Below are 13,471 nucleotides of genomic sequence, written 5' to 3' on the forward strand. Positions count from 1 at the left end.
AGTTTAGTAACAACCATCCCCATCTTCCTACTTACGGTGCGGTGCCATGCAGGGACATAGAACTGGCTTTTCTATGACACCGCGCAACAATCATGCCCTCGTCTTGGCGGGATCTTGAAGATAGCCGCAGTGGTATAGAGACTTGTCGTCGCCGCCGAAAGCGTTAGAGGCAGCATCCGGCCCATCTAGGCTCGAGCCCTGGTGGAGCACGAGCGGCGTCTCCTCCGGCGAGGACACACACTCCTGTTGGCCTGTGTGCTCGTGTCCATAGCGCCTACCCTCATGCCCACTGCCTCATCTGCGCTTCATCGTGATCACCTAATAGAACCGCCGTTCGACACCCTTGTTGGCGGCAAACAGCGTCCGTTGTAGCCTGAGTCGCGCGCAGAGCCTCAGGGAGTTCAGACCCTGAGACGGAAGCAGGCCGCCGCAGCGCAGCAGGCCATGAGCAGCGGCCGTCTGGCCATCGCGAGCTCGAGATGAACATCAACTCCCTCCTCTCGCCCAGCGAGTCGCCCGCAACGCCTGAAGAGCCACCGTCCAACCCACCTCCAAGGGCACGGCCAGCGGGTGGCAAACGAACGACGTCCGGCTTGAGCCAGGAAGTTCGACGCTCGCCTGAAGGCGCAACATCGACGCCATCTTCGCGCCCATCGTCAGCGTACGACTCGCCCAGCAAGAATCAACGCGCCTTTCCACGGCAGTCTGCGCCTGTGCCTGCGGCGCCGGGCTTTCGACCTGCTGCGCGAGCGACACCGACCAGCAATCCAGCACCTGCGCAAGACTCTCCCTCATACCATGGGCATTCATCAAGCCAGCAGCGGCCTGTAGTTGCGCATCGGGTCTCGTCGACCCCGCAGATGGAGACATTGGCTGGTATGTACAGAGAAGTTCTTAGGTGAGGTTTGCTTCTACATGAACTGACATCGCTCCTTCCAGACTTGGCATCTATGCAAAATCGCCACCAAGCGACTCGCGCATCCTCTTTGAACGGCATACCACGATCTACTACCAAGCAGGACTCACGCTCACCATCTCTCATCAACCCCAATCAGGGCGGCCGTCCTGCTCCTTTCCGCAACTCCTCTGGCCAGTCACTTGCAGATATCACCATGGCGGAAGCCCCATCCTCCACGCCGCCACCGCGCACCTTCGAGTCCGCGGCTCTATCAGAAACAGAGTCGGCCACCGTCACTGAGCTCCTCCAACATCTGAATGAGAACTCCTGGGCCTACGACTCGCATGTCCAACTCATCGCCCTACTCCACAAAGGCTTTCTCGCGCACGTCTATCCGCCTGCCGATAGCAATGGGACCACGCCACGAGATCCCAAAGCTTACAGCTTTCTTACCGAACTACGTCAGGCGCGCGAGGCGATGAAAAGTCGTTTTGCGCTTGGCGAAGATCTGTGGGTTGAATGGCTTTCTGATGAGATGCTACTGGCTTCTTCATGGGAGGAGCGCACCACTTTGACTGAGCTCTTCGAGAAAGCGGTGGAGAGCGAGCCGGCTTCAGTGAAGCTGTGGCGCATGTGGGTTGACTATGTCTCCTCGAACTACGCCGATTGCAACAATCTGGATGGCGCCGACCAAAGCGGTTGGACTGAGGAGGACAAGGAGGTCTGCCGCGAGCTCTTCACCCGCGATATGATGCTGGGCATTCTCGAAAAGGGACAAGCTGCAACTCAGTGGCGAATGGACGAAAGCCAGCTTCTGTGGGACCCTTTCGCACAGCTCGTTCAGGAAAGTTTCCCTGATACGGCAGCACCGAAAGATGTGGACCAGCTGTTCACTCTGTTTGTACAGCGGCTGCAGACACCGCATATCGTGTGGGAGGATACTGCGCAAGCGTTCTGGCCACTGGTTTCACGCCATCGAAGCAATGATTGGGAATCAGTAATGCGAGATGTCACTGAGTTGGCTGGCCCTGCAAAGCGCGCAATGGGTCTGCGTGAAGAACAGGAACTCAACCTCAGAAGAGCGGTTGAAGGTGACAACCGCATGGAAGCTTTCAATGCATTCGCGCAATACCTGGAATTGGAGAAGAAGATCTCAAAGAAGCCCAAGCAGCAAGGCCCGTTCGATGGCCACCTCAGGTGTGCCGTGTATGAACGAGCTTTGCTCCGCTTTCCGACCTACGTGGATTGGTGGTTGGACTATGTGGACTACATCATCACCGCCAAAGCGCCAACATCGGTCGTAGCACTGATTGAGCGAGCAGTTAATCATTGTCCATGGTCCGGAGATCTGTGGGCAAGGTGGATCCTGCAATCAGATGTGGAGGGCATGTCTCGCGAAGACATCGAGAAGATCAAACATCGTGCGACCAACTCTGGACTGCTTGATATTGGCGGTATGGAGGAGCTGGTCAAAGTGCTGATACAGTGGTGCAGCTATCTACGCCGGCATGCGTTCCGACCGAACTGCTCAGAGGATGATCTCGACACAGCAGAAGTCGGCATCACCATGGCGCTGGAGGACATCCAACAAGCTGGTACCAGGATCTATGGCAAAGACTTCCACGGCGATCCATTGTACCGACTCGAGCGCATCCAGATCAAGTTTCTATCGGAAGCACGCCGCTTCGAAGACGCCCGCGGAATCTACAGAGCGCTCGCAGACAAGCAGAAGAACGTCGCTGAGTTCTGGCTGACATATTACAATTGGGAACTGTGGCTGTGGGGCTTTGACCGGATGGCTGACAAGCATCGGGTTGAGACGGCGAATAACGGACCTGACAAAGCTACTGCTGTGGCGCAACAAGCGCTGAGCCAGCGAAGCCTGGATGAGCCGGAGAAAATCTTGAGCACGTACTTGAACCACTTTCAGCAGCACGAGTCAGGCGAGAAGTTGCGTGCGGCCCTTGTGCAATCGAGAGAGTTTTCGAGAGGACTGGCGATTCGAAGGGCTAAGGAAGCTGAAGAAGCCGCGGCGCAGCCAGCAGTGTACCAAGCTCCTGCGACCGATGCTGCAAACGCAAGCGCAGTACAAGGAAGAGAGAAGAGGAAACGAGAAGACGATGCCTTGACAAACGGCACCAGCGACAAAAAGGCCAAGATTACCAACGGAGAAGAGCCGGCATCGGGCTTTGGAGAGCCTTCTGGATCTGCTTCTGCCCAGGTCAAGCGCGATCGCGAGAACAACACGATCACGGTGAAGAATCTGCCGGCTGATGTACAGGAGCTTGACGTCAGGAAGTTCTTCAAGGATGTTGGTACGATAGTTTCTGTCACGTGGTTGGAAGACAGGGCGACTACCACCGCCATGGCCATTGTCGAGTTCGAGAGCCATGAAGATGTACTCGCCGCAAAGACGCGGAATGGCAGAGACCTGAACGGCAGTGAGGTGCGCATCCAGGGCGGCAGCCAGAGCACGCTCTACGTCACCAACTACCCGCCCGAGTACGATGAAGCTGCCATCCGCAAGCTGTTTGCGAGCTACGGCGAGATCATCAGCGTTCGTCTGCCATCACTCAAGTACGAGAACAGGCGACGCTTCTGCTACGTGCAATTCCTCACCACAGAAATGGCGAAAGCCGCCGAGGCAGCGATGGACAACAAAATGCTGGATGGCAGCCACAAACTCCTCGCAAAGATCTCCGACCCAGACGCCAAAAAACAGCGCTCCGGCGCACAAGCAGAAGGCCGCGAACTCTTCGTCAAGAACCTCCACCGCGAAGCCTCCGACGACGACATCAAAACCTTCTTCGAGCAGTACGGCTCCGTCGTGCACATGAACATGGTCAAGCTCGTCAACGGCAAACGCACCGGCACCGGCTTCATCGTCTTCTCCAGCACCACGGAAGCCAATGCCGCGCTTGAAGCGGACAATAAACCCTTCCGCGACCGCATCTTGCACGTCGAGCTCTCGTCCGCCAAAGGCCGGGCGGACCCTCGCGAACGCGCAAGGAAAGAGGACGTCATCATCAAACAAGGCGGCGCCTCCTTATCCCCAGAACCTGCCGACGCAGCGAACGGCCGCCGTGGCTCAGACGTCTCAATGGCCTCAGCCCAACAAGACGACGCCTGGAAAACGGCCAAAGAGCGCAAGATCGCCGTCCTCAACCTCCCGGACACCGTCAACGACGCCCGCGTGCGCGCGGCGATGGAAGCGTACGGTCCGCTGGTGAAGATCCAAATGCGCCGGGGCGACGCGGGCGCGATCGTGGAGTTTGCGAATGTGAAGGATGCGTTTCACGTGCGGCAGGGGGTGGATTGTGCTTCGCTTGGGGACGGGGTGCGAACGGGGGATGTGGGGGATTTGCTTGCGAAGGTGAGGAAGAGGCAGGCTGCTGAGGGGAAGGAGGGGGCTGGGGTGGTAGGTGGGAAGGTGAGTAAGGATGGGTTTGGCGGGATGGCGCCGGCTGGGGTTGCGAGACCGGGGCAGCGTGGGGGGAGGAGGGGGGGTTTGGGATTTAAGAGGGGGGCTGGGTTTGGGGCCGGGAAGAGTGGTGGTGGGGGTGAGGCGGAGGGGGTGGAGAAGGTGGGGGCGAAGAGTAACGCGGACTTCAGGTCGATGTTTGTGAAGGGGAAGGAGGCTGTGGAGTAGGACGTTAAAGTGTAATGTTGTGGATAGATATGCGTCCTGCAGTGTGTGCGATTACAGGCCCAACCACGTCTACCAAGTCTGTTCTTGTGTCTCGTCAATAATCTACTCCGACTTTCCCTCTCACCATCCATCATTCATCACAGACGCGGCACATACGGTATATCCAGTGAAAGTGACATCGAATTAACATGGGCCAAGCATTTCTCTTCGTCGCCTCAAGGTTGTCTGCCGAAGCTTGGTCCCGAACGATCGACTTTCAGCCGACATCTTGACCTCATCTCGAAGATTTGTTCCCTGTCGACGATCGTACTGGACGCCCGGCAACGTCGTGTGCGGGTTGTGTGGCATGGTATCATGGGTACGTTGCTGTAGTTCGGTTTCGCGTCTACGACAGTCACTCGTGGTCCCCCAGTACGTACAGAAGATGTTTCGAAAAAGGTTGGAATGGCGTCGACAACGCATAAAACCGCGCAACTGTACAGCCTACGACAGCTCGAGGACAGTTATTACAATAGCACCAACCAGACGACAACTGCCCGGGACAAAGTTTTATCTCCGACCGTTGTCGACAGATCCACAAGATTGTCCTGGAGGCGGATGTTGCAGATGAGATCCACTTCATGCATACCGGGTTCCTGAACGATCGACATCTGCCTTCTGAGCTTCTGTCGTCAGCCTTCACGGCAATGAACGAAAGAAAACCTACCGCTGCTACTCGCGGTCCTTTCCATGCATCGGCAACGGCGGAGAAGGAGCGCGACATGGCGATGCTGTCCAGTCCATGCAAAAAGCCAAGAAGCAGAGAGCAACCGCCTAAAGATGGAGGACCATGCGCGAGATTTTATCGATGAGTTGACGTCAACATATCGTGGCTTTTTCGTTACGTCCATGCGGACGTCAACACCGGCACATTGACAGATTGACCTACGCAACACGCAACAGCCGCGACGAAAGTACCTCCAGCAGGTGGCGGCATCTGCACTCTCCAGGCCGTCGTAGCTCCTAGGTCATAGATCGCATCCTGGGTCGGTAGATCGCAGAGCACCTGGGTTGTTTATAAGACTTCATCTCGCCGCTTGCACAGTAGGTCGTAACTTTTCGACAGCTTATAACCTCTCTTTGCCCTTGTCATCTTCTCGTTGTCGGTGCAAAGATGCTTACCCACTTCCTCGCAGCAGCGGCACTCCTGTCGCAGGCTCTGGCAGGTCCAGTCCCCAACCGCGTCGACAAGCGTGCCGCCGATGTACCTACCCAAACTCCAATCGGCCCCGCGGGATCGAGCGGCCAGCTGCGCGGCTCCAAGTCCCTCGCTGGCTACGACTCTGCAAATCCAGTAGACTACGAAGACTCCACCGTCATCCCACAAGACGAGTTCGAGCTCGCGTCAGCCCAGAAGCAAGATCCGGATTTAGGCCTCTACCTGGACCTTGCTGATGTCGAGAATCCGCAACCCATCCGCGGAGGCAGCCAAGCGCCTACAGATCCCGGTCCACGAGATCGAGAGATCGAGCGTCAGAACCCTGATCTCTATGCTCCTCCTGGTACAGACATGGGCGGTCTGCCGAATGCAAAGTGGCCAATGGGTCTTTCGCACAACCGACATGGTCTGAAGAACAGCGGGTATACGAGACAGCAGAACACCGACGAACTGCCCGTGGCCAAGGCGATGGCGGGTGTGGACATGCGGCTTGAGCCGAATGCATATCGGGAGTTGCACTGGCATTCTGCGAATGAGGTGAGTCGTGCAGGACACTTCTAGCCTCTCGCAGGCGCTAACAGAGCACCAGTGGTCCTACATCATGAACGGTTCCGTTCGCGTTCAAGCGATGGACGAAGCTGGCCGTGTCTTCGTCGATGACCTCCAAGCCGGCGACGTCTGGTTCTTCCCCTCCGGCAAGCCGCACAGCATCCAAGCCTTGGAGTCCGGTGTCGAGTTCCTGCTCGTCTTCGACGAGGGAGACTTCAGCGAGGACGCAACCTTCCTAGTCAGCGAGCTCTTCCAGCGCAACCCCAAGTCCGTCCTCGCGAAGGACTTGCGGGTGAACACAAGCGCTTTCGATAACATCCCTGAAGGCGAGCTGTACATCTTCCCCGGCACGCCAGCCCCGAAGAACATCTCCGAGCAGAACAGCACTGGTCCAGCTGGCATCATCCCGAAGGCGAATACTTACTCCTACCACCTGAGCCAACAGCAAGCCTACGAAGTCCCAGGCGGAAGCGTCAAGATCATCGATCCCGTTACGTTCCCTTCGGCGTACAACTTCGCATCCGCGCTGTTCACCATCAAGCCTGGCGCCATGCGTGAACTGCACTGGCATACGACTTCCGATGAGTGGAGCTTTTTCTTGGCTGGCCAGGGTCGTTTGACGGTGTACATGGCGCCAGACAGCGGACAGACATTTGATTTCCAGGCGGGTGATGTTGGATATGTGCCCGTGCCCAACGCGCATTATATCGAGAATACAGGGACGGAGGATCTGGTGTATCTTGGTAAGTCTGAATTTAGCTGTGTAGAGCCATGGCTGGTACTAACGCGTTGCTGCAGAGGTTCTTCAAGCGGACGTCTACAACGACATCTCCGTCGCACAGTGGCTGGGCTTGACACCGAAGCAGGTTGTTCAGGATCATCTTGGCTTCTCCGAGGATACGCTGAATCGGCTACCGAAAATCAAGCCGTTCATCATGCCTGGAGATGAGGATTTGTTGCAGACCGACTTCCGGGAGGAGAGGGAGTGAATGCGTGCGCTCTTAGAGTGGTCCTGGATGCAGTGACGGATTCCTCGAGGAGAGAATGATTGTACATGATACCCTTTGTTCATAGAATAATCTGTACGTCGAGCACAGAATCCATATTACCTACGCAGACAGCCGTTTTGTCCACAGATTGTACATTGGCGTTGGCATCGCGCTCCATGGGATTCCTTCGTCTCCGCGTGATCTATCGCGAATCGGGCATCCAAGGGGTGTTGTAGTATCGTCTTCTACAGGAGTGTGCGCAGTGGCGGCGCCAGACCTCCCGATACACTCGTGGCTTTGATGCCTTCCTGTTATCTTATTCAAACCCATTCGGCCTGCCCTTCAGTCGACGCCTTTTTTTCGTCGTCTTGGTCTGGAGGTCCTTGTCACCTCAGCATCGCCAGCGCCAGCAGCAGTATCACTGCCACCTCCAAACAGCGCCATCGTCCTTGCCAACATCCCGTCCTCCTCATGTCCGTCATCCAGCAGCTCGATCACCCTCTGTCCAACTTGCTCTTCTTCCTTTTCCGCCACTCTCCTCCGCTTCTTCGCAGGCGCACCTCCGGTAACCTGCTTCTGCCCACTCTTGGCTTGTTGCTTCACCTCCGCTTCTTCAGCCTCCCACTTCCTTAGTACAGCATCCTCGGCCGGGTTCTCCAGCGAGTGAAAGCTGGCATGGTGGTTGCATCCATCGCACTCGAAGCTCGTCGCGGCTTTGACCGGGTGTAGCATGAAGCGTAAGCATGGACAGGCGGGCGACATGAGCGATGTCTTGTAGTTGCAGCGGCCACGTGGAGGCACGTAGGTCATTGCTGACCAGACTGAGTTCGCGGGTATTTGAGTGGCCATGGTGATCTTGGGTATGCTATGGCCTTCTCCTGGATCGCTTGCGCATGGTGGTTGTGTACAGCAGATGTATTTGAGATTGAAGTTGGAGATGCGAATCGCGAAACCCCGCCATCAGCACAAAGTCCGCGCTAGCACGCGCTAGCTCGCCAAATCACGTGTCTGAGTCCCCGAAAGCTCTCTGGAAGATCTTCGAACCTCTTCCTCTTCACATCCCCCAACAACACCATAACCATGCCGAAATTCTTCTGCGACTACTGCGACGTCTACCTGACGCACGACTCGATGAGCGTGCGCAAGGCGCACAACACCGGGCGCAACCACCTCCGCAACGTCGTCGAATACTACCAGCAAATCGGGCACGAGAAGGCGCAGAGTGTCATTGACTCGATCACAAACTCATACAACGACGCTGGACAGAGCACAAGCAATCCGATGCTGCAGAACGCGCCGGGTATGCCAGGAATGGGAGGGCCACCGGGAATGGGAGGGCCTCCTGGAGGACCGCCTGGGTATGGGGGGCCGCCGATGCCTGGAGGGCCGCCAGGGTTTGCAGGGATGCCGCAGGGTGAGTACTATGCGCGGGAATAGAGCAATGACGTAGTAGCTAACGATGGTATGAACAGGCATGCCACCACTTCCACCAGGATTTCCAGCACTACCACAAGGCATGCCTCCAGGCTTCGGTCCTCCTGGCCAAGCTGGCTCGCCTGGCCAAGGCAACATGCCACCCTTCCCACCGCCGAATATGCCCCAAGGGATGCCGCCGGGAATGCCACCTATGCCTCCGCATTTTCAGCCAGGCATGTATCCTCCCCAGCAGAGCCCCGCGCCAGGACCAGGGTCACGTGGAGGAGGTCCGCCAGGGTATCCACCGCAGATGAGTCCGCCTCCGCATATGCAGGGGAGGTAAGAAGAGACTACAAAGTGAGATAGGTACAGAAAAGCGTGAGAGAGTCTTATATACGAAGGGGAGCTTGTTCTGGAGGCGGGCAACGTGCTATTAGCGAGGAGTCATGGGCATCAGTAGGTCTTCTCCTACAGCGGAGATCCGAAACTGAGCGGTCACTAAGCCTTCTACGTGTTTCAGCGTCCGTTCACAGCAGTGTTCCCGCTGTTCATCACATCGTCCTGTTCACAGATGCCATAGCCGATGAGGAAGTTCGGTCCGGGGTTTCAATCTTGGCACCAATTCGCTCCGCACCTTCAATTTGTAACACCAGACCAGCACGGCACACCTCTTCACAACCCGCAACTCTTCCACCACCGAACTTCACCACTCACACACCGACCTTTCACCAGCTCAACCCACCACCGCGATCATGTCTGAGCAACTTGTCCTCCGCGGCACCCTCGAGGGCCACTCCGGCTGGGTCACCAGCTTGGCTACCTCGCTGGAGAAGTGAGCAGGATCTGCATTCATGTGCAGTCGTTCACCTGGCTAATTGTTTCGCAGCCCCAACATGCTCCTATCGGGCTCCCGCGACAAGTCCCTCATCATCTGGAACCTCACCCGCGACGACACCTCGTACGGCTACCCGAAGCGCAGCCTTCACGGTCACTCGCACATCGTCTCCGACTGCGTCATCTCCTCCGACGGTGCCTACGCCCTGAGCTCGTCCTGGGACAAGACCCTTCGCCTGTGGGAGCTGAGCACCGGCCAGACCACTCGTCGCTTCGTGGGCCACACAAACGACGTCCTCTCCGTCTCCTTCTCTGCCGACAACCGCCAGATCGTCAGCGGCTCCCGCGACCGCACCATCAAGCTGTGGAACACTCTCGGCGACTGCAAGTTCACCATCACCGACAAGGGTCACACCGAGTGGGTCAGCTGTGTGCGCTTCAGCCCGAACCCGCAGAACCCGGTCATCGTCTCTGCCGGCTGGGACAAGTACGTCAAGGTATGTTTGCGGTTTTCCTCCACCTTCATGACTTGATATGATGCCGTACTTTAAGTATTTGCTACTTCAGAAGCTGGCCTTTGAGTCAGCTCATGAGACACATTTTTTTGCCTTCACCGGCGCACTGATTTTGCACCACTGCACCTTCTTCAGCGGCATGATAGCCAAAGAACCAACGCTGACTTTAATACGTCAGGTCTGGGAGCTCGCCACCTGCCGCATCCAAACCGACCACGTCGGCCACACCGGCTATATCAACACCGTCACTATCTCTCCCGACGGCTCGCTCTGCGCCAGCGGCGGCAAGGACGGCACCACCATGCTCTGGGACCTCAACGAGTCCAAGCACCTCTACTCTCTCACTGCCGGTGACGAGATCCACGCCCTCGGCTTCTCCCCGAACCGCTACTGGCTCTGCGCCGCCACCTCGAGCTCCATCATCATCTTCGACCTCGAGAAGAAGAGCAAGGTTGACGAGTTGAAGCCTGACTACATGGACGTGGGCAAGAAGGCTCGTGACCCGGAGTGCATCAGCTTGGCGTGGAGTGCGGACGGCCAGACGCTTTTCGCTGGGTACACCGACAACAAGATTCGGGCCTGGGGTGTCATGAGCCGCGCTTAAGCGTGTGGCTTGCTATGCACATGCTCGAGAGATCTCTCAAGAGTGAAGAAGCGAGAAGACGTGGGAACAGTATGGCACGATGATAGCTCGATACGAGGATCGCTGGCTTTGCGAGCGTGAAGGGCTGGAGTACAGCGACTTCCGAGGAAAGGTCGATGCGGTGCACGTGCTGAAATGGTTTTGTAGCACGTACATGGCTAGCTTCGAAACAAGAAAGATGTTCATTCTCAAAACTGCAGCTGCTTAATCAACCCAGATTGCGTGACCCATGCTGGAGAAATGAAGGAATTGAGAGGCCTTACTACTAACACACCGATCGTAGGCTTTATAAAGACGGCGGCGTGATATCATTGTAGGTATTGATTGAAAGGAAGCCATTGCATCGTCAACACGCACGTCCTTGACCTGAACGGGAACGAAAACGAGACGACTCAACGGGAAAGTTAGTGCGCGTGGAAATCCACAAGCAGACACGGAACGAGAACGAGAACAACCTCACTGGAGATACACCTACCGTTAGAGCGATGTCTTCACCACGAGCCTCTTTCACCATTCGATAGTGGAGAAGCACTGCCTGGATAATGCGGTAGCAGAGTAGATATATGAGCCGGCCAATACAGGCGTACCTAAAGGCGATTACTCTCGACTTGTCAAGACTACTACCCAAACACCATTTCTCCTGCTATGGCTCCAGTCATAACGGCTCTTGCGACGTTCTGCAGCATCGCTGTGACGCTCGCCCATCCACCGCCTCGTCAACCTCCATGGCATGATCATGACGACGGACATGGCGGCGACCCTCTGGGCCATGAGTGGTCTCCCCCAGGACCTTTCGACAGTAAGTAACACAACCCAGCTCCAACTTCAGTCCCGGCACGAGAGCTCACCCATTGCTTAGGTCGCTCACCCTGCCCCGGCCTCAACGCCCTAGCCAACCACGGCTGGCTCCCTCGCTCCGGCAAAGACATCAGCTACGAGCAGATCCAGTCCGCCGCAACCAACGCCTACAACTTCGGCCCCAACGTCTACCTCGACGCCTTCCTCATGGCGAACGAGACGTTCAAGCTCTCGACAACCGGCTCATCCCTGACGATCAACCTCCAAGACCTCGCCCGACACGACGCGATCGAGGCTGATGGGAGCCAGTCGAGGAATGACTTTTATTTCGGAGATGATCTGCACTACGATGCTAGTGTGTTCGCTCCTGTCGCCGCGGATCTGGGTCTTGATGATTACGGTGAAGACGATGCTTATGTGACTGTCGAGACTGCGGCCAAAGCGCGTGCGGCGCGGCAGGTTGCTGCCAAAGCTGTAAATCCCACTTTCAATGCTTCGGAAGCGCAGGTCGTGGGCTCGATTGGTACGACTGCATTGTACCTGACGACGTTGTGGGATTTTGATGCGGAGGCTGCGCCGAAGGCTTGGGTGAAGGCGTTCTTTGGTAAGTCTTTCTGCTGCTAGCCATGTCCTAGTGATATGTAGTCTGGCTGACACAAAGCAGAGGAGGATCGTATTGCGTACTCGGACGGGTACGTGGCACTCAAGAGGAAGACCTTCAAGTTTCTTTCCGAAATGAACCAGGCTGTTGCGAGCGTGCCTGTGTAGTCATGGTGCTGAGGGACTGGACGCTGCGGCCAGCGCTGGGGTTCGGGACAGCGAGCGATGATCCAGAACTCGGGAATCAGCTCATGGTAGTCGAAGGGCAGCATACAAATGGAGACGGCATTGTAATGCCATCAGCGCAACAGTATCTTGCCAGCCTCCACGTGCCCATTTTGCCATTCCTCGATGACCTCGCAGTGCATAATGTCGTGGACATAGATCTCACCAATCACTCTTTTACCTGGAGAGCCAGCCTCCTCAGTGCGCATCACTATCGGCGCAGAAACACCGAACAAGACCGCAATACGATCACTCGGCCGGACATTCGAGGGGCCAAGGCCAAAGTAACCTTTCTTCGTAATGAAGAACTTTCGCCTGAGTGCGTATTTCTCCAGTCCTTGGGCTAGGGTACCCTGTGGGCTCATGTATGTGCTGGTCTGCCTGAGCTCGAAGTAGTGCTTCGTGGTTAGTATCCAGTGAGTCCACTGTTCAGATCTGCCCTGTCCAGGAAAAGTCGAAGTAAACCCTTGCCCGCTCTTGCGGGACTTACGTCTGGCTGGTTCGTCTCGTTCTTTGCGGACGTCCCAGTACAGGTCGGGGACGATGTTAAGGAGGCTGAAGGGGCGATGGTAGAGATCGTATGGCTGTTTGTGCCAAAGTGAAGCCAGGCGCTCGAACTCGCTCCTATACATCTCATTTTCATCGTCTGTCCAGTCACTTGGCGCCATTGAAGGCATGGAGAAGCTATTGCCATCAAAATAAACAGCTTCCAGACCTTCATGGGGATTGATACTGTCCAGCTGTCCTCTTGTGAGATACAGACGGCGTCAACGAATATCGGTGACTCTGGCTTCTGTTTACGGAACTGACATAGGAAGGCTGCCAAGTTCTGCCGGACGGAAAGCGTATGGCCGTGCACCGTGATATCCTCATGCACAGTATTGCTTCCCCAGGTGTAGGAGAGTGCCAGGAATGGCTCGAAAGCGAACGTTTCATCGAAAGATATGTCACGAACTCGAAGATTACAGCTCAGTGGCGAGCTGGGATCATCACTGTGCTCGACGTACAGCAGTCGAAACTCGGCCTGCGGGTTCAGGAGCCGGCAGGACTCGTAGATAGCTGCCATGACTGTCAGCGAGGATGATTAGAAGGTACAGGTTTTGGAAGAGGAAGAGGAAGAAAGTAAAGCAGATATAATGAGTCTTGCTGTGCCGCTG

At 56.3% G+C, this 13,471-nt stretch overlaps 7 protein-coding genes across 7 annotated transcripts; 5 read left to right on the forward strand and 2 right to left on the reverse strand.

Moving 5' to 3' along the window:
• Positions 1-479: 479 nt before the first annotated feature.
• Positions 480-4,547, forward strand: PRP24 (Splicing factor; the record flags this gene model as incomplete). Its single annotated transcript, XM_064806755.1, has 2 exons — positions 480-876; positions 940-4,547. The coding sequence occupies 2 exons, from the start codon at positions 480-482 to the stop codon at positions 4,545-4,547; spliced, it is 4,005 nt and encodes a 1,334-aa protein (XP_064655060.1).
• A 1,153-nt stretch (positions 4,548-5,700) lies between these two features.
• Positions 5,701-7,283, forward strand: LTR77_009529 (uncharacterized protein; the record flags this gene model as incomplete). The annotated part of the gene is made up of 3 exons (XM_064806756.1): positions 5,701-6,282; positions 6,335-7,037; positions 7,093-7,283. The coding sequence occupies 3 exons, from the start codon at positions 5,701-5,703 to the stop codon at positions 7,281-7,283; spliced, it is 1,476 nt and encodes a 491-aa protein (XP_064655061.1).
• Positions 7,284-7,625: 342 nt separating this feature from the next.
• Positions 7,626-8,132, reverse strand: LTR77_009530 (uncharacterized protein; the record flags this gene model as incomplete). The annotated part of the gene is made up of 2 exons (XM_064806757.1): positions 7,626-7,953; positions 7,981-8,132. 2 exons carry the CDS (start codon positions 8,130-8,132, stop codon positions 7,626-7,628), a joined length of 480 nt encoding a protein of 159 aa, XP_064655062.1.
• A 231-nt stretch (positions 8,133-8,363) lies between these two features.
• Positions 8,364-9,042, forward strand: YHC1 (U1 small nuclear ribonucleoprotein C; the record flags this gene model as incomplete). Its single annotated transcript, XM_064806758.1, has 2 exons — positions 8,364-8,697; positions 8,756-9,042. 2 exons carry the CDS (start codon positions 8,364-8,366, stop codon positions 9,040-9,042), a joined length of 621 nt encoding a protein of 206 aa, XP_064655063.1.
• A 409-nt stretch (positions 9,043-9,451) lies between these two features.
• On the forward strand, positions 9,452-10,652 carry cpc2 (cross-pathway control WD-repeat protein cpc2; the record flags this gene model as incomplete). The annotated part of the gene is made up of 3 exons (XM_064806759.1): positions 9,452-9,531; positions 9,586-10,030; positions 10,227-10,652. 3 exons carry the CDS (start codon positions 9,452-9,454, stop codon positions 10,650-10,652), a joined length of 951 nt encoding a protein of 316 aa, XP_064655064.1.
• A 684-nt stretch (positions 10,653-11,336) lies between these two features.
• On the forward strand, positions 11,337-12,257 carry LTR77_009533 (uncharacterized protein; the record flags this gene model as incomplete). The annotated part of the gene is made up of 3 exons (XM_064806760.1): positions 11,337-11,490; positions 11,551-12,093; positions 12,154-12,257. 3 exons carry the CDS (start codon positions 11,337-11,339, stop codon positions 12,255-12,257), a joined length of 801 nt encoding a protein of 266 aa, XP_064655065.1.
• A 131-nt stretch (positions 12,258-12,388) lies between these two features.
• On the reverse strand, positions 12,389-12,982 carry LTR77_009534 (uncharacterized protein; the record flags this gene model as incomplete). The annotated part of the gene is made up of 1 exon (XM_064806761.1): positions 12,389-12,982. One exon carries the CDS (start codon positions 12,980-12,982, stop codon positions 12,389-12,391), a length of 594 nt encoding a protein of 197 aa, XP_064655066.1.
• Between the last annotated feature and the right edge of the window lie 489 nt (positions 12,983-13,471).

Source organism: Saxophila tyrrhenica (assembly GCF_035928015.1).
Source record: "Saxophila tyrrhenica strain CCFEE 5935 chromosome Unknown scaffold_18, whole genome shotgun sequence".
Taxonomy (NCBI): Eukaryota; Fungi; Ascomycota; class Dothideomycetes; order Mycosphaerellales; family Extremaceae; genus Saxophila; species Saxophila tyrrhenica.